The sequence below is a fragment of the Pleurodeles waltl genome, chromosome 2_1 (genome assembly GCF_031143425.1).
Source record: "Pleurodeles waltl isolate 20211129_DDA chromosome 2_1, aPleWal1.hap1.20221129, whole genome shotgun sequence".
NCBI classification, from domain to species: domain Eukaryota; kingdom Metazoa; phylum Chordata; class Amphibia; order Caudata; family Salamandridae; genus Pleurodeles; species Pleurodeles waltl.
Window position 1 is genome coordinate 780,012,238 of NC_090438.1, and position 24,473 is coordinate 780,036,710.

General features: G+C 48.0%; 1 protein-coding gene across 6 annotated transcripts in view; it reads left to right on the forward strand.

The window, feature by feature from the left end:
• NUP153 (nucleoporin 153) overlaps positions 1–24,473 on the forward strand; it is a 630,217-nt gene that overhangs the window by 557,780 nt on the left and 47,964 nt on the right. For all 6 annotated transcript variants that reach the window (XM_069218389.1, XM_069218381.1, XM_069218361.1 and 3 more), the window contains one exon: positions 470–727. In XM_069218389.1, coding sequence (XP_069074490.1) covers positions 470–727 — 258 coding nt within the window. The remainder of the gene's footprint in view (positions 1–469; positions 728–24,473) is intronic.

Here is a 24,473-nt window from a genome sequence, read left to right on the forward strand (position 1 = left end):
CCAACTAAATGTAAAATCGTCCTTATTTACATGTTTAGACAAGTTTCCGTGACAGAGTTAAAAGTTGAAAAGATAACCTAGATCAGTCTGGCTATCCTCAAGTGTCACCTGTTTTTTTTTTTTTTAATGGAGTAACAATCTGTACATACCTAACCTCACCCATGGTTTTCATAGTGTATTTTCTTACATTCACAGTGTTTAAAAGGGACTTTGATCTTGGGGCATTTTGCTTCCTTTGCTGAAGTGTTCAGGCCACACCATCACATGAAGGGTTTAGTTTTTAAATTGGGGATTTTCTCCATTTACAGGAGTCATTGAGTTTTCCTATTGATGTGGATGCTGTCAGACTTAATTTTCAAATTTTCACATAGTATTGAAAGATGAAGGTAAGGCCAATAAAATGGGGTGATTGAGAAATGAAAGCATACATAATTGCTGGTATAGACCTCTTGTTTCTCTGCTGTCACAGGCACCACCAATTCTCCCTTTGTGTTTGGCTCTGGGTCATCAGCAGCTGTAGCGCCATCCTTTGGTAACAGCAAAACACCAGCATTTGGACAAGGCTCAACTCAGACAAACACCCCAGCCTTCACCCCAGTGTTCTCAGCTGGATCTCAACCTTCCATTGCCTTTGGGTCAGGTCCAGCCAACAGCCAGCCACCTGTGTTTGGGCAGCAAGCAAGCCAGCCACCTGCATTTGGCACTGCAACTGCAACATCTAATGCTGGTAAGACAGTGCTTACGACTAATGGTTTAACATCAATTTATTTCTTGTTCTCAAAGTGTATACTGTGTATGTGAATTTAACTGCCTTATTTTCTGTACAGAAATACTGCTTTGCCTGCACAAGAATTACCATTGTTGGACATGCAACAAATGATTCTTAAAAGGCCTCTTAATGTATTACTTCTTGTTTGTTTTACCACCACTTTATTCCAAGATTTCATTCGGTCCTCAGAGTGCCGGTTTTTCTAGAGTGATTGGCAGAAAACATACCTTGTGTGTGCTGAACCACAAATTATTCTTTAAACAACGTTAGCTTATAAGCTTGTGACTATGTACCCTAAATGGTTCTTTCTATATAATCTCATATCATAGTGAATCCTCCAGTATGACTAGACTGTGAACTTAGGAGGAGTGGGAAAAGGAGATTGGATGGGACCGAGAAAATGTAGTCAGATCTAGAATTGCTGGTGTTTGCCACTCTCTCCCCAGGAGGGGCCCAAATCAGGGAAAGACTGCAAATTCACCTTGCTATTGGGATGAGTTAACTATGTTCTAGGAGCTGCAGAGCACCAGCTTTGGAAGTGATCCAATCTTTAAAAATACCTGCATAAGGCCCGTCTGACTGTGAAGGGCCTGCATGATAACTCAGTGAACGCAATCTACCCATGTGCCTATGCAGTAGCAAGAACGATCATCTTTAAGGAGGAGCTGCTCCATCTGCTTTACAATGGAAGAAACTCTGTCTTTCCCACTGTCTTCGGGGTGCCTATAATATCCCCCCCCCCCCACCCCTCTCCCCTCCAAATCCAGAGGGAGCTAGCTGCAGTCAGTCTTTAGGGTCCCTCCTTGGGGTCTGATTTCAGTTTATGGACTGGGTGGCTATGATTTCAGAACCATATGGATAATCTTTGTAACCCCCAAGTGTCTGGAAGCCATGGTACTTCCCACGCCTAAACTGACTTGTTCCAAGTGAAGACTGGTGTCATCAGTAAGCGCAGTTGGTGTCACTGATTCCCATGGGTTCCAAAGCCACAGAGAATCATGACAGACAACTCTGGAATAGAGCCTCCTAAATTTTAAGGCACTTTTGAGGCACTCCAATGAGAGCTAATGCAGTAGTTTAATCTGTCACCGTGTAAGGGTATAGGGAATATCTGGCCCATTACCCTGGTTGCCAGTTATTTGGAGGTCTCTAGGACCTTAAATCGCCCAAGGAGCTTTTAGACCACCTATAAAACCTGTTAGTTTTGTAATTCTTTTTATATTGAGTCATTTGGCACTAAATTTTTGGAGCGCCACCTTTAGAATTTGGACTTGGTCCTAATTTTAGAAGGCTTACACATATTTAATTTGTTGATAAGGCTTATAATGTTTCATGGTCAGTAATGCAGTAAGGCAAAATCATGTTAAACAAGCATTTGCAATGCAATCAGTCTCACATTTGCTCCAGTTATTGGCAAGCTTGCGCGCTGCTATGCTCGACCTAAAAAGGATGTCTATAGCGGACTTAGCAGTGTAGGATAATAAGGTTTAGTGTAATAATTGTGAGATTCTGTCAGAAGATTACCCGTTAAATCACAATTCCACAGGAACAGGTGCCTTTTACTCAACTCCCTCCAACAGATGCGTGCTTAGACTTTAACTAATTATCTGAACTCTGCAACCGCTAGGGGGAAAGGGGAATGGGTATAAAAAAAGACCGCCTCCAGTTCCAGCCTGTGTTTCCCACTTGAAGATATGATATTCAGTCTGTCTCTGAAAACTTGCACCTTTCTTCTTATTGGGATTTCTTTAAAGGAAGGACCTGCTTTCGGGTGATATGAGCATAGATAAGTATGTTCCTACTGCGCATTCAGCTGTTTAGCCATTCACTTTCACCCAATTCTACCATTCTCCTAACCTGGATCTTTTGAGGGACTAGCCTCTCTCTAAGAGAACAATGTTAACTTAATATCTTTTCTCCAGGAGTCAGAGGTTTTCAAGGTTCTCTAGAGAACAGTTAAAAAGTTCACAAATTTACAAACTACTTATGTCTTTTACAGGAAACGAAAACTCCTTCCCAAGGTTCAGTTTTCTCAATCACAGCTTCTAGGAATTAGTCTGAGCCCTGAGGTTTGTCTCTAAGACTGACAAGTCTCCAATGCAAAGAGTTCTTGATTATATATGTACATATATATTGGCAAGTCTGGAAATCATACAAAAGGATTCCTTACTGCAGTTGCTTGAAGTTCTGTAAAGCCAAAACAAATTCTCCTCAGAAAGCCAATAGCCAGTTGTAAACTGTAAAACTGTAAACTTCGCACTTGTATAGCGCACTACTCAAACGTTAGGGTCTCAAGGCGCTGTACTCATACTGCTGTGGAACCCCTCCTGGCTTTTCCCTGTGAGGTGCCCACTCCTGGGCAACCCCCAGGGTGAAGCCAGGCATCCAAGCGATGTCAGGGCCGGTGAGGAGATTAAGCAAGCTATTGCCCAGAGTTAGAGTGGGACCCATTAATTAGATTAGGCACCGAGGCGAGAATGATCTGGTCCAAGGGAATTGAGCCCAAAACCCGCAGAGGTGGGAATTGAACCCTGGTCCTGCACCAGATCTCTGCATCAGGGTCTGCCTCTCTAACCATTGTGCCACACTTCTTGTTGGAAGAAGGAAATAATTCAGCTTCTTCAAAAGGGAAAAAGTATCTGGTCTGCAAACCGCAACAAGAGAAAGAATTTATTACTCAAAACCGGAAGATTTCTCTATGAAATGAAGCACCTCAGGAACACTGCTCATTGTCCTCAGGATGACAGGAAGTGCATGGCTCCCAGAGAGAAGGAAGCTTCAGCACGAGATTAAGGTAGAAAAACTAGAGCGCTGACCTCAAAAAGATTTGCGTCACTCTCTAGTGGCAGTTAAACCTGAAGAAGCTAGTTCTGAGAACAACCTCCACAAAAGCCACTGGGAGTGGGGACGCCGCTGCAACCAACGTGGGTACAAGGAAAAGGGGAATCGTTTTTGCTGAGGGAAGAACTTAACAGCGCTGGCAATAGTTTTCCTGACAGTTTTATTAACTTACAGAACTGGAAGCTTCCTTGTGGAAGTTTGGTAAATTCCTTTCCATCAGGTTACTTAGGACATGTATTTAATACCTAATTTTGAGTTCGAAATGTAATAAAATGTGAACAATTAATGATCTTAATGTGAACTTTAAAATGTAAGTACGTTGGAAAATAAACTAATTAAATTTAAACAGTAGAAACTAGTTTAAAAAATAACTCTCATTGAATCATTAGGGAAGCCATTATCGATGGCTTCTGTGCATTGGCAACATAAGACATGAACCCACCACTCTATAGAAATGTTCTAGCCCCAAGTGGAAGGAAAAGCTGGGTTAAAGTATAAGCTGCAGATAGAACGTGGAAGGGTTTAAAAAAGTGTGTATGGAAACACTCAGTTGTTTTAAGAAGTGAACCCTTTCATCCAAACTCTTAAACTAAGCGGTATAGCAATGTTGCTGTCTTATTTTGGTGCCAGAACTTGCTTGCACTTTCTAATTCTATTAGCATATGTTAGTTTTACCTAATCTAGTTATTGATCTGGTAAAATAATTTCCTTCATATAAAATTAAGCAATGATTGAATATTGTTTTTGAGTGGTGTTTACTGTATCATGCTGATGACACAACGTTCTGTCCTTGGAGGGTGGAATGTTCAATAGCCTTATAGCCCTTCTGCCTCGCTCTGTACCGGTGTTTAAAGGCCCTCTCCCTCGTTATAAGCCCTCACCTGCGTCTCAGGCCTATAACTCTGGCAAAAAGAACAAGTGATGGACGGAATGCTGAACAATGTCAAACATTCACCCCCAGTACAGTGATCTGGGCCTAAATCCATCATTTTTTTTTGTTGCTGCCCATGCCATTCCAGTTTGGACCCAGCCATATGCAAATCAGTCTTGACCCTGTTCTCATGGGAACAGTCCAGCCCGGTTCAGGGTCTTTAACGACCATGATAGCCCTCTGCAGCATGATATAAGGCTATCCTTATCCCTGAACCAGAGTTACAGGCCCAAGCCACTGACGAGTGCCTATAACTGGGTAGAGGGACTGGTATAGCGCAAAGAGCGCCGTATTAGTCAATATAAATACTTAGCACATGTATTAATTAGACCAACATGGTAAAAATACTAAGATTTTTCATATTCTCCTGAAATAGGCACCATCTCCAGTCACTGTGCACTAAATACGTTGCTCTGTTCAGTTGATAAAGTCTGATCGCACAGCCAAAACACGTTCTGAATGAGAGACTGCTATAGTGAATAAACATTCTCATGCTAGAGTGACAGTTTTCCCTTCAGCTGGAGTAAAAAGTGGTTAACGTTAAGGCGTTGGTGGAAGGCCCCACCAGTGAGGTGGAGCACTCCGGTTACCGCAACTTGCAGTGTTTGTATTGAGTACGGAGTGTCCCCGGGGCCTGAAGTGGAACATTCAGGGCTGGGCATTCACTCAAATGACTGCTAAGTGGTGGAGCAAGTGAGAGCTGGAATCACAGCAGTGCTCAATTTCTAAGAATGAATGCAGTCCCTGTGCAATGATGTCAAGTCAGGCACCTGAAAGTTAATATTTGAATTCCATTTGGCAATTATTTGGAATCGTAGGTGCTTGATGGGATCTATTTACTTACTTTGAAGGACTGCATTAACTATCAGAGAAATGTCCGTTTTGTTTATCATACATATCTGAAAAAGACTTCTAGTTGCAGATTCCTTACCTTAGATTCCTTACCTTAGAATTTCCCCCAGGCGTCAGACTGGATCCGGATATTTTTCTTTGAGCAGTACCCTTGCATGCCGTTAGAGGGCGTCTGTCCACTCTGCGTCAGTCGTTGATGTCATGGTCGCCGTGATGACGTTGTGGTCATACATAGGCGCCACCCACGCGCACTGACATCAGTTCTTTTCTTTCTGCACCACGCGCAGATCATGAGGTCAATTTTTGACTGAATTTGACCATTTTTTGTATTTTTATTTTTTTAATTTTTTTTACAGCTTTGGTGCATCGAGACAAGTCTCCAAAGACCAGCTTCAAACCTTGCGACGCCTGTCACTGCATGATGTCAGTGACTGACCCGCACCTAGTCTATTCATCGTGCCTGGAGTGCGACCACAACCCGAAGTTGTGATCAGAGTGCCTAGCAGTGAACCCCAAGGCTTTGAGGGAGTGGTCCCTGAAGCTCATGGCGGCCCAGTGCTCATCTCAATTTCGCTTGAAAGGAAGGTCATCACGGCTCCTCGTCCCATTCAAAAATCTTCAGGACATTCGGATCAAAAGAAAAAGTAGAAGAAAGCTAAATGTTCTTCGACTTCACCCCGTTGCTCGGCTGATGTGACGCGGGAAGAACGTCGATATTCGAGGCCTGCAGAACCTACTTCTGGGTCCGCTCCGTGCCTCCCCGAATTTCTGGGAGCCGGATCCACCCCTGCCCAGCTCAAGGAATTTTGAGGCCATGCCCCTCATCTTTGGGCAGACCAAACCCCCTGTGGTACCTTGGTGGGGGGGGGGGGGGGGATTTGGATAGAGTTCTTTGGGTTCCACGCCATAGGCTCTGGCCCTGGCCTCCGAGGGCCCCTCCCGGATCCGCTCGCTGATCTGTGCCGATGCTGGTCGTACCAATGTGACCTTCCTGGCACCAGGTAAGAAGTCCACTCGCCCACCGTCGGTTGGGCTCACAATCGACATTGACACAATTCTCATCACTGACGCTGCAGCGTCAGTTAAAGCTACTTCCCACTTCAACTGGGCCTATTCACCCCAGGTTGGATTCTGACCTCTATTAAGGGTATGAATATGAGGAATGTTTGGAGGGGATGCTGGACCCTTTAGAATACCAGCCAGACAACCCTGACTTGGACTGGGCACAGGAATTGGGTGAGGCTAGTGGTGTGGGTACTTCCCCAGACGCTGGCATGATTTCTCCTCCTAATCTGGCTGTGGCGGAGGGAGTGTCTTAATCCATGGTGATCAGTAGGGCATCTGAGGTCCGTGGCCTTGAGCGTCCCTCTGTGGCAGTCAAAAATAACCTCCTGACAAAGGTGCTTCAGCCTAGGTGTAGGAAAGTGCCACTGTTGGTATGGTTATCCCCCACCCCCACACACTTTTTTTTTTTTACCTAATGTTGATGCCAACTCTGAAAGTGTGCTGGGAACCTGCTGTAGGAAGTTGGCTCTGTATATACTATCTCAAAATGAGAGATAGTGTGCACAGAGTCCAAGGGTTCTCCTTAGAGGTTGATAGTGGCAAAATTTGATAATTCTAATGCTCTGTTTTGTGGTAGTGTGGTCGAGCAGTAGGCTTATCAGAGGGTAGTGTTAAGCATTTGTTGTACACACACACAGGCAATAAATGAGGAACACACACTCAAAGACTTACTCCAGGCCAATATGTTTTTATATAGAAAAATATATTTTCTTAATTTATTTTAGAACCACAAGATCCAAGATTTGAAGTAAATACATAAAATTCAAGGTAATCCACACAGGTAAGTAACTTTGAATTAAAGCAGTAGCACACACAGTATAGGTTAAAATGGCAATAAGCTATTTTAAAAGTGGACACTGCAAAAATCAACAGTTCCTGGGGGAGGTAAGTATGGTTAAGTTTCTGAGGTAAGTAAAGCATTTACAAGTTCAGTCTCATGGGCATAGGCAGCCTACCGTTGGGGGTACAAGGCAACCCCAAAGTCACCGCACCAGCAACATAGGGCTGGTCAGGTGCAGAGGTCAAAAGAGGGCCCAAAACACACAGGCGCCTATGGAGAACAGGGGTGCTCTGGTTCCGGTCGGCTGGTAGGTAAGTACCTGCGTCCTCAGGGAGCAGACCAGAGGGGTTTTGTAGAGCACGGGTTGGGGGGAGGAGACACAAACAGGCACGCAAAACACACCCTCAGTGGCACAGGGGTGACCGGATGCAGTGTGCAAAGTAGGCATCTGGTTTGCTATAGAAAGCAATTGAGGGACCTGGGGGTCACTTAGGCGATGCAGGCAGGGTACAGGGGGGCTTCTCTGGCCAGCCACTGACTGGGCTAGGAAGAGGGCCACCTGCTGGTCACTCCTGAACCTGCAGCTGGTTTCTCTCGGGCCTGGGGGGGCAGGGGGTGGGATTGGGGTGCAGTGCTTCTTCCAGGAGTCTGGTTCCTTTCTTACCGGGCAGTCGCGGTCGGGGGAACCTCTGGATCCTCTCTGCAGGTGTCTCTGTGGGGGTGCAGGGAAATCGACTGAGGGTGTCCACGTAGTTGGAGTCACCTGGGGGTCCTCTCTGCAGTGTTGGTTCTTCTGGACATGAGCCGGGGGCGTCAGGTGCAGTGTGTGGAGACTTGCGCTTCCAGATTGAGGCTGGAGTCTCTTTAAAGATGGTTTCTTTGTTGCAGTTTTGGACGGAGCCCCTGTTCACAGGAGTTTCTTGGTCCTTTAGGCGCAGGTCAGTCCTCTGAGTCCTCAGGGGTTGCGGGTCCTACTGGATGCGTCGCTGTGCAGGTTCTCAGTCTGGAGACAGGCCAGTAGGGCTGGGACCAAGTCAGCTGTCTCAGTCGTCTCTGCAGGGCTTTCAGGTCAGCAGTCCTTGTTTTAGATTGCCAGAATCTGGATTACTGGGTTCAGGGTCGCCCCTAAATACTCAATGTAGTGGTGTGTCTAGGTCTGGGGGGGCAATAGCCAATGGCTACTGTCCTTGAGGGTGGCTACACACTTCGTGCCTCCTCCCTGTGGGGCGGGGGACACATGCCAAATCCTATTTTTGGGGGGGGGGGGGGGGAGATTCCTCTAAAACAAGATGGAGGATTTCCTAAGGCAGTGGTCACCTCAGCTCAGGACACCTTAGGGTCCCTCCTGGATGGAGGGTGGTGACTCCTTGTTTTTCTCATTAGCTCCTCCGGACTTGCTGCCAAAAGTGGGGGCTGTGTCCAGATGGTGGGCATCTCAACTAGCTGGAGTGCCCTGAGGCATTGTAACACGAAGCCTGAGCCTTTGAGGCTCACTGCTAGGTGTTACAGTTCCTGCAGGGGGGAGGCGTGAAGCACCTCCACCCAGTGCAGGCTTTGTTTCTGGCCCCAGAGAGCGCAAAGACTCACCCCAGGGGGTCAGAAACTCATCTCAGTGGCAGGCTGTCACAGACCAGTCAATCCTGAACTGAAGGATTGGGTAAAATACAGGGGCCTCTGTGTGCATTTTTTAATAAATCCAGCACTGGCATCAGTGTGGGTTTATTATTCTGAGACGTTTGATACCAAATGTCCCAGTGTTCAATTATGTTGCTGATGCTGGGTGTTTGGGGTTGACTTGAACCCCCAACGGTGGGCTGCCTACACCCCAGAGACTAACTTCTCAGGTAAGTAAAGCACTTACAAGTTCAATCAATACTTACCCCCCCCCCCCCCCCCCCCCCCCCCCCAGGAACTGTTGATTTTTGCACTGTGTCCACTTTTAAAATAGCTTATTGCCATTTTTCCCAAAACTGTGTACATTACTGTTTTAATTCAAAGTTCCCTACTTACCTGTGTACAACTGATGTACTTAACTAAATTCTGAATCTTGTGGTTCTAAAATAAATTAAGAAAATAGTTTTCTATATAAAAACCTATTGGCCTGGAGTTAAGTCTTTGAGTGTATTCTCATTTATTGCCTGTGTGTACAAGAAATGCTTAACACTACCCTTTGATAAACCCACTGTTCAACCCCACTACCACAAAATAGAGCATTAGTATTATCTATTGTTGCCACTATCAACCTCTAAGGGCAACTCTTGGACTCTGTGCACACTATCTCTCACTTTGAGATAGTATATACAGAACCAACATCCTACACCTCCCCTTCGAGGCTGCCCCTCCAGCCATGCCTCCATCCTGCAGCCGCTTGCCAGAGAATCACCTGGCACTTCTCTGCGAGGAAGTCGCAGCTCTCTTTGCCAAGGGAGCCATAGAGAGAACGTCCCTTTGACAGAAGTACGTTGCGGTTGCTACTTTCTGGTGCCCAAAAGGGACAAGTGCCTACGTCCTATCCTAGACCTTCTGGTCCTCAATCTCTTCCTCAAGAAGTTCAAAATGCTCACTCTGGCTTTTGCCTTGGACCTAGGAGACTGGATGGTAGCGTTGGACTTGCAGGATGATTACTTCAGTATACCCATCTTGCCTGCCCACAGATGCTACTTGCGATTCGTGGTAGGTCACGAGCACTTTCAACTTACTGTGCTCCCCTTCGGCCTTACCTGCACCCCTCATGTGTTCACAGAATTGATGGCGGTGGTTGCAGCTCATCTGCACAGGTTAGTAGAGGCTTCAGGCTTTACCTACCTTGACGACTGGCTGTTGAAGGCGAACACGCCCCAGAAAGTCATCTCCCACCTTCAGACTACAGTGAACCTTCTGCACTTGCTGTGGTTCACTGTAAACATGCCAGAGTCACACCTGACTCCTTCTCAAACACTCCCTTTTTATCAAAACTGTTCTGGCCACAGTGCAGTTTCAGGCCTATTCTCCCGAAAAGCAAGTCCAGGATATTCAGGCTATGATTCTGATGTTTCAGCCTCTATCCTGGATTTCAGTGAGAATGACTCTGATGCTGCTGGGCTTCATAGCCTTCTGCATCCTGCTGATGATACATGCCAGATGGCATATGCGGGCTCAGCAGTGGGATCTAAAGTTTCAGTGGCCGAAGCATCAGGGGAATCTCTCTGACACAGTCCAGATCTTAGAGGGAACTAGGAAAGCCCTGCAGTGGTGGCTTTCGAATCGCGGTTAGGTCAACAGCAAATCCTTTTCCCTTCCCGAACCAGATCTTACAGTAGTGACAGATGAGTCACTCCTGGGATGGGGTGGCCATATGGGGGAGGCAGAGGTCAGAGGTCTCTAGCGGAGTCGGGACTCCCCATCAATCTTTTGAAGCTCTGAGCGACCAGGCTTGTATTGAAAGCATTCCTTCCCTCTCTGAAAGGGAAAGTGGTGCAAGTGTTCATGGACAACAAGCAGGGCGGAGTTGGGTTGTGGACTCTGTCAAGAGGCTCTGCGCCTCTGGGCCTCTGGATGTGACTGGAACATCAGGGCATAATCTTGATGGACCAATATCTGGCAGGCTCGCTGAACGCCAAATCAGATTAACTCAGCCGTCGATACATAGTGGATCACAAATGGCGTCTCCATCCTGAGGTAGAACAATGCCTCTTTCAGCAGTGGGGAAAGCCTTGGTAAGTTAGATCTGTTCACCTTTGCAGAGAACATGCAGTGTCAACTGTTTTGCGAGTTGGAGTTTCCAAGGTGGCACTCGGCGATGCTTTTAGTCCTGAGTGGAACGCAGGCCTCCTTTATGCCTTCCCGCTTATACCACTTATGTCCAGAGTTCTGAAGATCAAGAGCAACTTGGCCCAAATAATCTTTGTGGCTCTGGACAGGGCACGAAGAGTATGGTGTCCAGAGCTACTGAGCATGGCTATGAATCCTCTGATCAGACTGCCCCTTCAGGTGGATCTTCTGTCTCAGCAGCAGGGGATAGTTCTCCACCCGAACCTGTCCAGTCTTAGCCTTCTTGCATGGAGATTGAGCAGCAGCAGTTGACAGCTTTCGACCTTCCACGTGAAGTCTGTTTATTCTGGTAGTCAGGTGTCCCTCCACCAAAACGGTATTCGCCTGGCGACAGAAATTTGTAGCATGGTGTATCAACAAGTCTGTTCCCCTTTCTGGACCTCTGAGGTTCTCTTGTTCATTCTTTTTTTGACCCAGCAGGGCTCTGCTTTGAGCACCCTTAAGTTACTTATCAGCCATTTCAGCCTTTCTTACTTTGCCAAACCAACCTTTCTTATTGAAGTCTCCCATTGTTGGAAGGTTCCTTAAGGGACTCAACCGTTTGTTTACTCCGACACCTTTCATTTTGCCTCAGTGGGACTTCAACCTGGTCCTCACTTACTTTATAAGTGCCCCTTTTGAGCCGCTGCACAAGTGTCCCCTGCCACTCCCAACAATCAAGATAGCTTTTCTTATTACTTGCAGAGTAAGTGAGCTTCAAGCTCTTTTTTCCTAGCCACCATTGTCTGTCAACAATGACAAAATGGTGCTCCGTACAAAGGCCTTCTTCCTTCCTAAGGTTGTTACGCTTTTTCACGTAGGCAAATCCATCACTTTGCCTACTATTTACGCACTCCCACATCCCTCCCATGAAGAGGAGAGATTCCACCATCTGGACCAAAAGAGTGTTGGCACATACCTCAATCGTACTAAAGATTTCTGGTTTGATATGTGGGTGCAAAGAAAGGGAAGGGGTGGAGAAGCGTACCGTCTCACGATGGGTACTGCTGTGCATCAAAATGTGCTATGCTTAGGCTAAGAAGCAACCCCCTAAGGGCTTGCGTGCTCACTCCACCAGAGCTACTGCTGCCACCACAACGTTTACCACGTGGAGTTCCTGTCCTGGATATCGGTCAGGCAGCTTAGTAGGCATCCCTTCACACATTCACTAAACATTACTGCATGGACAGTCAGGTCCGCAGAGACGGCTACTTTGGCAGTTCGGTCTTGCAAGACTTTCTAGAATGATCTTGGTTCGCAGCCCACCGCCGAGGATGGTATTGCTTGGGTATCTATTCTAAGTTAAGGAATCTGCCGCTAGAAGTCTCTATCAAATTACCAAGTTACTTACCTTTGGTAACGATTTATCTGGTAGAGACCTATTCTAGTTTCAGATTCCTTACTGACCCCCCCCCCCCCCCCCATCCTCCCTGCCTGCGAACTGTTTTCTAGGGACAGGGATTCCCTTTCAGGCCCTTAGCTCTGGCGCACCAATTTCAGTGTTCTTCATGGCTGTGCGCTGCTGTTGTGGAAAGTTGTGAAAAGAAACTGACGTCCGCGCCTGGTTGGTGCCTATGTATGACCATGACATTACGGCGATGACCACGCCAATGACTGACGCAGAGTCAACCACCGCCACCTAACGGCGTGCAAGGGTACTGCTCGAAGAAAAATCTACAGATCCAGACGGACACCTGGGGGAAATTCTAAGGTAAGGAATCTCCAACTGTAATATGTCCCTACTAGATAAATGGTTACCAAAGGTGCGTATCTTGTTAATTTAGCGCACAGTGACAATATGAAAAAGTTAGTGCTTTTAGCATGTTGGTCTAATTAGCACATGTGCTAAGTATTTATATTGACTCCAACATGACAGTCTTTTCAGTTGATAAAGGCTGATCACCCAGCCGAAACGCATTCTGAGTGAGAGACTGCTGGATTGAATAAACATTATTCTCATGCTAGTGTGCAGGTTTTTCTCTTCATTGGGAGGAAAAAGTGGTTAGTGTGTGTGTATATTTATGTAGGTGTGTTCAATGGCATGTGTAGCTGCAGGCTACACATGCTATGCATTATTCTGCCATCCATTGTTCTCAGTGTGTTACAGGTTGTTTTTCTTCTAAGAAGTTTTTTTGGGGTCACGGGATCGAGTGACTCCTCCTCTGTCATACTGTGCATGGGCATCGACTCTGTTAGATTTTCTTTCCACTGTCTGGTTCGGACGAGTTTCCCCTCGCTCCGAGATTTCGAATCGGAAACTGTAGAAAACTCCCATAATCATCAGTATTGTTTCGATTGCGTTTCCACCTAGCCTCAAACTGATAGTATGGTCAAACTAAACTTCGCCCTTTTGGGTGCATGTGCCTGACTTGGGCCTACCTCAATACCTGATGAATTGGACTCCATTTCGATTTTATCCTCTGCCACGCGAAATTTCCATACGCAGATCAACACCTTGTATGTAATCTGTCTTTCTCCCGATCACAAAGGAGATTTCGAGGCCTGTCTATAGTTTCGATCCAAGAAGACCCTGCATGTACGTAACATCTCAACACCCTGGAGGAAGAACAGACAGACAGCGGTTTCCATCAGAGACACTGACTCCGAAGAAGAATCGGAAGAAGATAGGCCTATCACTGCTGGTAAGCACGTGAGTGAGTCTGCCCCTACTGCCCACTTATAAAAAGGCCTTGGGTACACCACTGCCAGAGAGCCATGCTTCGACTCAAAGACTTGTTGACCGATCTTCGGGTTCGGCGTCGAAAAAAGCCACTCCTCCGTCAGTATTGGAGACGAGTAAGTTCATCAAAAGTTCAACTTCTGACTCGAGCAAGGGTCCTCCCTCCTCGGAGTCAAAGCCTCGATGCCCTGCTTCGGAGCCGAAACAACCGGCTGTATTTTCAGGCCCAAAAAACCTACCATTTTCAGAGCCGAAAAAGTCTTCTTATTCAGAAGAGCAAGGACTTTCGAGACATCCTAAACTGAGCTCAAAATCACTGGATGAACAGTCTTATAGACCTCATCATGTTTCTGAGGACACTGACATCCAACCTATCCTTGAGGGCATGGATGAAAGACAATTAAGAATTCACATCTGTAAGGAAATGCCTCCTTGGCATGGTTACCCCCTGGCTTTTTGCCTTTGCTGATGCTGTTTTGATTTGAAAGTGTGCTGAGGCCTGCTAACCAGGCCCCAGCACCAGTGTTCTTTCCCTAACCTGTACTTTTTACACAATTGGCACACCCTGGCATCCAAGTAAGTCCCTTGTAACTGGTACCCCTGGTACCAAGGGCCCTGATGCCAGGGAAGGTTTCTCAGGGCTGCAGCATATCTTATGCCACCCTGGGGACCCCTCACTCAGCACAGACACACTGCTTGCCAGCTTGTGTGTGCTAGTGGGAATAAAACGACTAAGTCGACATGGCACTCCCCTCAGGGTGCCACGCCAACCTCACACTGCCTATGCAGTATAGATAAGTCACCCCTCTAGCAGGCCTTACAGCCCTAAGGCAGGGTGCACTATACCATAGTTGAGGGCACCAGTGCATGAGCACTGTGCCCCTACAGTGTCTAAGCCAAACCTTAGACATTGTAAGTGCAGGGTAACCATAAGAGTATATGGTCTGGGATTCTGTTTTACACGAACTCCACAGCACCATAATGGCTACACTGAAAACTGGGAAGTTTGGTATCAAACTTCTCAGCACAATAAATGCACACTGATGCCAGTTGTAGGAAGTTGGCTCTGTATGCACTATTTCAAAGTAAGGAATAGTATGCACAGAGTCCAAGGGTTCCCCTTAGAGGTAAGATAGTGGCAAAAAGAGATAATACTAATGCTCTATTTTGTGGTAGTGTGGTCGAGCAGTAGGCTTATCAAAGGAGTAGTGTTAAGCATTTGTTGTACAATTTTCACAGTTCCTGGGGGAGGTAAAGTAATGTTAGTTTTCACAGGTAAGTAAGTCACTTACAGGTTTCAGTTTTTGGTCCAAGGTAGCCCCCGTTGGGGGTTCAGAGCAACCCCAAAGTTACCACACCAGCAGCTCAGGGCCGGTAAGGTGCAGAGGTCAAAGAGGTGCCCAAAACGCATAGGCTTCAATGGAGAGAAGGGGGTGCCCCGGTTCCAGTCTGCCAGCAGGTAAGTACCCGCGTCTTCAGAGGGCAGACCAGGGGGGTTTTGTAGGGCACCGGGGGGGACACAGGTCAGCACAAAAAGTACACCCTCAGCAGCGCGGGGGCGGCCGGGTGCAGTGTGCAAACACGCGTCGGGTTTGTAATGGTTTTCAATGAGAGATCAAGGGATCTCTTCAGCGTTGCAGGCAGGCAAGGGGGGGGGCTCCTCGGGGTAGCCACCACCTGGGCAAGGGAGAGGGCCTCCTGGGGGTCACTCCTGCACAGGAGTTCCGTTCGTTTAGGTGCTGGGGGCTGCGGGTGCAGGGTCTTTTCCAGCCGTCGGGAAATGGAGTTCAGGCAGTCGCGGTCAGGGGGAGCCTCGGGATTCCCTCTGCAGGCGTCGCTGTGGGGGTTCAGGGGGGACAACTTTGGTTACTCAGTCGTAGAGTCGCCGGAGGGTCCTCCCTGAAGCGTTGGTTCTCCACCAGTCGAGTCGGGGCCGCCGGGTGCAGTGTTGCAAGTCTCACGCTTCTTGCGGGGAGTTGCAGGGGTCTTTAAATCTGCTCCTTGAAACAAAGTTGCAGTTCTTTTGGAGCAGTGCCGCTGTCCTCGGGAGTTTATTGTCTTTCTTGAAGCAGGGCAGTCCTCAGAGGATTCAGAGGTCGCTGGTCCCTTGAAAAGCGTCACTGGAGCAGGGTTCTTTGGAAGGCAGGAGACAGGCCGGTAGGACTGGGGCCAAAGCAGTTGGTGTCTTCTGTTCTTCCTCTGCAGGGGTTTTTCAGCTCAGCAGTCTTCTTCTTCTTGTAGTTTCAGGAATCTAAAGTTTTAGGCTCGGGAGCCCTTAAATACTAAATTTAAGGGCGTGTTTAGGTCTGGGGGGTTAGTAGCCAATGGCTACTAGCCCTGAGGGTGGGTACACCCTCTTTGTGCCTCCTCCCAAGGGGAGGGGGTCACATCCCTAATCCTATTGGGGGAATCCTCCATCTGCAAGATGGAGGATTTCTAAAAGTTAGTCACCTCAGCTCAGGACACCTTAGGGGCTGTCCTGACTGGCCAGTGACTCCTCCTTGTTGTTTTCTTTGTTTCCTCCAGCCTTGCCGCCAAAAGTGGGGGCCGTGGCCGGAGGGGGCGGGCAACTCCGCTAAGCTGGAGTGTCCTGCGGTGCTGTGACAAAGGGGTGAGCCTTTGAGGCTCACCGCCAGGTGTTACAGCTCCTGCCTGGGGGAGGTGTTAGCATCTCCACCCAGTGCAGGCTTTGTTACTGGCCTCAGAGTGACAAAGGCACTCTCCCCATGGGGCCAGCAACATGTATCTAGTGTGGCAGGCTGCTAGAACCAGTCAGCCTACACAGATAGTCGGTTAAGGTTTCAGGGGGCACCTCTAAGGTGCCCTCTGGGGTGTAGTTTACAATAAAATGTACACTGGCATCAGTGTGCATTTATTGTGCTGAGAAGTTTGATACCAAACTTCCCAGTTTTCAGTGTAGCCATTATGGTGCTGTGGAGTTCGTGTAAAACAGACTCCCAGACCATATACTCTTATGGCTACCCTGCACTTACAATGTCTAAGGTATTGCTTAGACACTGTAGGGGCACAGTGCTCATGCACTGTTGCCCTCACCTATGGTATAGTGCACCCTGCCTTAGGGCTGTAAGGCCTACTAGAGGGGTGACTTATCTATACCTGCATAGGCAGTGAGAGGCTGGCATGGCACCCTGAGGGGAGTGCCATGTCGACTTACTCGTTTTGTTCTCACCAGCACACACAAGCTGGCAAGCAGTGTGTCTGTGCTGAGTGAGGGGTCTCCAGGGTGGCATAAGACATGCTGCAGCCCTTAGAGACCTTCCTTGGCATCAGGGCCCTTGGTACCAGGGGTACCACTTACAAGGGACTTATCTGGATGCCAGGGTGTGCCAATTGTGGAATCAAAAGTACAGGTTAGGGAAAGAACACTGGTGCTGGGGCCTGGTTAGCAGGCCTCAGCACACTTTCAATTCAAAACATAGCATCAGCAAAGGCAAAAAGTCAGGGGGTAACCATGCCAAGGAGGCATTTCCTTACACAACCCCCCCCCCCCCCCCCCCCCCCCCCCCAACGAAAGAGGATGAGACTAACCTTTCCCAAGAGAGTCTTCATTTTCTAAGTGGAAGAACCTGGAAAGGCCATCTGCATTGGCATGGGCAGTCCCAGGTCTGTGTTCCACTATAAAGTCCATTCCCTGTAGGGAGATGGACCACCTCAACAGTTTTGGATTTTCACCTTTCATTTGCATCAGCCATCTGAGAGGTCTGTGGTCAGTTTGAACTAGGAAGTGAGTACCAAAGAGGTATGGTCTCAACTTCTTCAGGGACCAAACCACAGCAAAGGCCTCCCTCTCAATGGCACTCCAACGCTGCTCCCTGGGGAGTAACATCCTGCTAATGAAAGCAACAGGATGGTCAAGGCCATCATCATTTGTTTGGGACAAAACTGCCCCTATCCCATGTTCAGAGGCATCTGTTTGCACAATGAATTGCTTGGAGTAATCTGGAGCTTTTAGAACTGGTGCTGTGCACATAGCTTGCTTCAGGGTGTCAAAGGCCTGTTGGCATTCTGCAGTCCAGTTTACTTTCTTGGGCATTTTCTTGGAGGTGAGTTCTGTGAGGGCTGTCACAATGGATCCATATCCCTTCACAAACCTCCTATAGTACCCAGTCAAGCCAAGGAATGCCCTGACTTGAGTCTGGGTTTTTGGAGCTGCCCACTCCAGAATAGTCTGGATCTTAGGCTGAAGTGGCTGAACTTGGCCTCCACCTACAAGGTGTCCCAAGTAAACCACAGTTCCCTGCCCTATCTGGCATTTGGATGCCTTGATAGAGAGGCCTGCAGATTGCAGGGCCTTCAAAACCTTCTTCAGGTGGACCAGGTGATCCTGCCAGGTGGAGCTGAAGACAGCAATATCGTCAAGATAAGCTGCACTAAAGGATTCCAACCCAGCAAGGACTTGATTCACCAACCTTTGGAAGGTGGCAGGGGCATTCTTTAAACCAAAGGGCATAACAGTGAACTGATAATGCCCATCAGGTGTGGAGAATGCTGTCTTTTCTTTTGCTCCAGGGGCCATTCTGATTTGCCAGTACCCTGCTGTTAAGTCAAAGGTACTTAAGAATTTGGCAGCCCCTAATTTGTCTATTCGCTCATCAGCTCTAGGAATGGGATGAGCATCTGTCTTGGTGACAGAGTTGAGACCTCTGTAGTCCACACAAAACCTCATCTCTCTCTTTCCTTCTTTGGTGTGAGGTTTGGGGACTAAGACCACTGGGCTAGCCCAGGGGCTGTCAGAGTACTCAATTACTCCCAATTCCAGCATCTTGTGGACTTCCACCTTGATGCTTTCCTTAACTTGGTCAGACTGTCTAAATATTTTGTTTTTGACAGGCATGCTGTCTCCTGTGTCCACATCATGGGTACAGAGGTGTGTCTGACCAGGGGTTAGGGAAAAGAGTTCAGCAAACTGCTGCAGGACCTTCCTACAGTCAGACTGCTGTTGGCTAGAGAGGGTGTCTGAGTAGATCACTCCATCCACTGAGCCATCTTTAGGGTCTGATGAGAGGAGATCTGGGAGAGGTTCACTCTCAGCTTCCTGGTCCTCATCTGTTACCATCAACAGATTTACATCAGCCCTGTCATGGAAGAGCTTAAGGCGGTTCACATGGATCACCCTCTTGGGGCTCCTGCTTGTGCCCAGGTCCACCAGGTAGGTGACCTGACTCTTCCTTTCTAGTACTGGGTAAGGGCCACTCCATTTGTCCTGGAGTGCCCTGGGAGACACAGGCTCCAGAACCCAGACTTTCTGCCCTGGTTGAAATTCAACCAGTGCAGCCTTTTGGTCATACCACAACTTCTGGAGTTGTTGGCTGGCCTCAAGGTTTTTACTTGCCTTTTCCATGTACTCTGCCATCCTTGAGCGAAGGCCAAGTACATAGTCCACTATGTCTTGTTTAGGCTCATGAAGAGGTCTCTCCCAGCCTTCTTTAACAAGAGCAAGTGGTCCCCTTACAGGGTGGCCAAACAGAAGTTCAAAGGGTGAGAATCCTACTCCCTTCTGAGGCACCTCTCTGTAAGCGAAAAGCAGACATGGCAGGAGGACATCCCATCTCCTTTTGAGTTTTTCGGGGAGCCCCATGATCATGCCCTTTAATGTCTTGTTGAATCTCTCAACAAGGCCATTAGTTTGTGGATGATATGGTGTAGTGAATTTATAAGTCACCCCACACTCATTCCACATGTGTTTTAGGTATGCTGACATGAAGTTGGTACCTCTGTCAGACACCACCTCCTTAGGGAAACCCACTCTGGTAAAGATACCAATGAGGGCCTTGGCTACTGCAGGGGCAGTAGTCGACCTAAGGGGAATAGCTTCAGGATACCTAGTAGCATGATCCACTACTACTAGGATGTACATATTTCCTGAGGCTGTGGGAGGTTCTAGTGGACCAACTATGTCCACACCCACTCTTTCAAAGGGGACCCCCACCACTGGAAGTGGAATGAGGGGGGCCTTTGGATGCCCACCTGTCTTACCACTGGCTTGACAGGTGGGGCAGGAGAGGCAAAACTCCTTAACCTTCTGGGACATGTTGGGCCAGTAGAAGTGGTTGACTAACCTCTCCCACGTCTTGGTTTGTCCCAAATGCCCAGCAAGGGGAATATCATGGGCTAAGGTTAGAATAAACTCTCTGAAACCCTGAGGCACTACCACTCTCCTAGTGGCACCAGGTTTGGGATCTCTTGCCTCAGTGTACAGGAGTCGATCTTCCCAATAGACCCTATGTGTTCCATTTTTCTTGCCATTGGACTCTTCAGCAGCTTGCTGCCTAAGGCCTTCAAGAGAGGGACAGGTTTCTTGTCCCTTACACAACTCTTCCCTTGAGGGTCCCCCTGGGCCTAAGTGCTCAACCTGATAAGGTTCCAGCTCCATAGGCTCAGTTCCCTCAGAGGGCAGAACTTCTTCCTGAGAAGAGAGGTTCTCTTTTTCTTGCTGTGTTGCAGCTGGTTTCCCAGCTGACTTTCCTTTCCTCTTGGTAGGCTGGGCCTTTCTTCCAGACTCCAGCTCTACTTTTTCACCCTGAGCCTTGCACTGTGCCCTTGTCTTGACACACACCAGTTCAGGGATACCCAGCATGGCTGCATGGGTTTTCAGTTCTACCTCAGCCCATGCTGAGGACTCCAGGTCATTTCCAAGCAAACAGTCTACTGGGATATTTGAGGAGACCACCACCTGTTTCAGGCCATTGACCCCTCCCCACTCTAAAGTTACCATAGCCATGGGATGTACTTTAGTCTGATTGTCAGCGTTGGTGACTGGATAAGTTTGACCAGCCAGGTATTGGCCAGGGGAAACCAGTTTCTCTGTCACCATAGTGACACTGGCACCTGTATCCCTCAGGCCCTCTACACTTGTCCCATTAATTAAGAGCTGCTGCCTGTATTTTTGCATGTTAGGGGGGCAGGCAGCCAGTGTGGCTAAATCTACCCCACCCTCAGAGACTAATGTAGCTTCAGTGTGACACCTGATTTGATCTGGGCACACTGTTGATCCCACTTGGAGACTGGCCATTCCAGTTTTAGCTGGATGGGAGTTAGAAGTGGTATCTTTCTTGGGACAGGCCTTGTCTCCAGTTTGGTGTCCAGACTGACTACAGCTACGACACCAGGCCTTTTTGGGATCAAAGTTTTTACCCTTGTACCCAGAATTGTTTTGTGAAGAGGCTCTGGGCCCACCCTCCTGTGCAGGTTTTTGGGGGCCTGTAGAAGACTCTTTACTATTTTTGTTTTTGGCTGTCTCACCACCTTTCCCCTGGGAAGGTTTTGTGACCCCTTTCTTTTGGTCACCCCCTGTGGAAGTTTTTGACACCCTAGTCTTGACCCAATGGTCCGCCTTCTTTCCCAATTCTTGGGGAGAAATTGGTCCTAGGTCTACCAGATGCTGATGCAGTTTATCATTGAAACAATTACTTAATAGGTGTTCTTTCACAAATAAATTGTACAGCCCATCATAATTACTTACACCACTGCCTTGAATCCAACCATCTAGTGTTTTTACTGAGTAGTCTACAAAGTCAACCCAGGTCTGGCTCGAGGATTTTTGAGCCCCCCTGAATCTAATCCTATACTCCTCAGTGGAGAATCCAAAGCCCTCAATCAGGGTACCCTTCATGAGGTCATAAGATTCTGCATCTTTTCCAGAGAGTGTGAGGAGTCTATCCCTACATTTTCCTGTGAACATTTCCCAAAGGAGAGCACCCCAGTGAGATTTGTTCACTTTTCTGGTTACACAAGCCCTCTCAAAAGCTGTGAACCATTTGGTGATGTCATCACCATCTTCATATTTAGTTACAATCCCTTTAGGGATTTTCAACATGTCAGGAGAATCTCTGACCCTATTTATGTTGCTGCCACCATTGATGGGTCCTAGGCCCATCTCTTGTCTTTCCCTTTCTATGGCTAGGATCTGTCTTTCCAAAGCCAATCTTTTGGCCATCCTGGCTAACTGGATGTCCTCTTCACTGGAGTTATCCTCAGTGATTTCAGAGAGGTTGGTCCCTCCTGTGAGGGAACCAGCATCTCTGACTATGATTTGTGGAGTCAGGGCTTGAGAGGCCCTGTCTTCCCTAGATAGGACTGGTAGGGGGGAATCGCCCTCCAAGTCACTATCATCATCCTCTGAGTTGCCATCCTCAGAGGGGTTGGCCTTTTCAAACTCTGCCAACAGCTCCTGGAGCTGTAGTTTGGAAGGTCTGGGGCCCATTACTATTTTCTTTATTTTACAGAGTGACCTTAGCTCCCTCATCTTAAGATGGAGGTAAGGTGTGGTGTCGAGTTCCACCACATTCATCTCTGCACTAGACATTATGCTTCTAAAAGTTGGAATACTTTTTAAGAATCTAAAAACTAGTTCTAGAATCTAATTCAAACTTTTACCAAACTTTTAAACTCTAAAAGAAATGCTAAACAGGATCTAACACAAGGCCCTAGCAGGTCTTTTAAGAATTTAGAAAAATTTCAAATTGCAAAAATCAATTTCTAAAGACAATTTTTGGAATGTGTCGTGTGATCAGGTATTGGCTGAGCAGTCCAGCAAATGCAAAGTCTTGTACCCCACCGCTGATCCACCAATGTAGGAAGTTGGCTCTGTATGCACTATTTCAAAGTAAGGAATAGTATGCACAGAGTCCAAGGGTTCCCCTTAGAGGTAAGATAGTGGCAAAAAGAGATAATACTAATGCTCTATTTTGTGGTAGTGTGGTCGAGCAGTAGGCTTATTGTAAGGAAATGCCTCCTTGGCATGGTTGCCCCCTGACTTTTTGCCTTTGCTGATGCTATGTTTACAATTGAAAGTGTGCTGAGGCCTGCTAACCAGGCCCCAGCACCAGTGTTCTTTCCCTAACCTGTACTTTTGTATCCACAATTGGCAGACCCTGGCATCCAGATAAGTCCCTTGTAACTGGTACTTCTAGTACCAAGGGCCCTGATGCCAAGGAAGGTCTCTAAGGGCTGCAGCATGTCTTATGCCACCCTGGAGACCTCTCACTCAGCACAGACACACTGCTTGCCAGCTTGTGTGTGCTAGTGAGGACAAAACGAGTAAGTCGACATGGCACTCCCCTCAGGGTGCCATGCCAGCCTCTCACTGCCTATGCAGTATAGGTAAGACACCCCTCTAGCAGGCCTTACAGCCCTAAGGCAGGGTGCACTATACCATAGGTGAGGGTACCAGTGCATGAGCATGGTACCCCTACAGTGTCTAAACAAAACCTTAGACATTGTAAGTGCAGGGTAGCCATAAGAGTATATGGTCTGGGAGTCTGTCAAACACGAACTCCACAGCACCATAATGGCTACACTGAAAACTGGGAAGTTTGGTATCAAACTTCTCAGTACAATAAATGCACACTGTAAAGAAATGGCTCCCTGTTGCAGTTACCCCCCACTTTTTGCCTGATACTGATGCTGACTTGACTGAGAAGAGTGCTGGGACCCTGCTAACCAGGCCCCAGCACCAGTGTTCCTTCACCTAAAATGTACCATTGTATCCACAATTGGCACACCCTGGCATTCAGATAAGTCCCTTGTAACTGGTACTTCTAGTACCAAGGGCCCTGATGCCAAGGAAGGTCTCTAAGGGCTGCAGCATGTCTTATGCCACCCTAGAGACCCCTCACTCAGCACAGACACACTGCTTACAAGCCTGTGTGTGCTAGTGAGAACAAAAATGAGTAAGTCGACATGGCACTCCCCTCAGGGTGCCATGCCAGCCTCTCACTGCCTCTGCAGTATAGGTAAGACACCCCTCTAGCCGGCCTTACAGCCCTAAGGCAGGGTGCACTATACCATAGGTGAGGGTACCAGTGCATGAGCATGGTACCCCTACAGTGTCTAAACAAAACCTTAGACATTGTAAGTGCAGGGTAGCCATAAGAGTATATGGTCTGGGAGTCTGTCAAACACGAACTCCACAGCACCATAATGGCTACACTGAAAACTGGGAAGTTTGGTATCAAACTTCTCAGCACAATAAATGCACACTGATGCCAGTGTACATTTTATTGTAAAATACACCACAGAGGGCACCTTAGAGGTGCCCCCTGAAACTTAACTGACTGTCTGTGTAGGCTGACTAGTTCCAGCAGCCTGCCACACCAGAGACATGTTGCTGGCCCCATGGGGAGAGTGCCTTTGTCACTCTGAGGCCAGTAACAAAGCCTGCACTGGGTGGAGATGCTAACACCTCCCCCAGGCAGGAGCTGTAACACCTGGCGGTGAGCCTCAAAGGCTCACCCCTTTGTCACAGCCCAGCAGGGCACTCCAGCTTAGTGGAGTTGCCCGCCCCCTCCGGCCACGGCCCCCACTTTTGGCGGCAAGGCTGGAGGGAACAAAGAAAGCAACAAGGAGGAGTCACTGGCCAGTCAGGACAGCCCCTAAGGTGTCCTGAGCTGAAGTGACTCTAACTTTTAGAAATCCTCCATCTTGCAGATGGAGGATTCCCCCAATAGGGTTAGGATTGTGTCCCCCTCCCCTTGGGAGGAGGCACAAAGAGGGTGTACCCACCCTCAGGGCTAGTAGCCATTGGCTACTAACCCCCCAGACCTAAACACGCCCTTAAATTTAGTATTTAAGGGCTACCCTGAACCCTAGAAAATTAGATTCCTGCAACTACAAGAAGAAGGACTGCCTATCTGAAAACCCCTGCAGAGGAAGACCAGAAGACGACAACTGCCTTGGCTCCAGAAACTCACCGGCCTGTCTCCTGCCTTCCAAAGATCCTGCTCCAGCGACGCCTTCCAAAGGG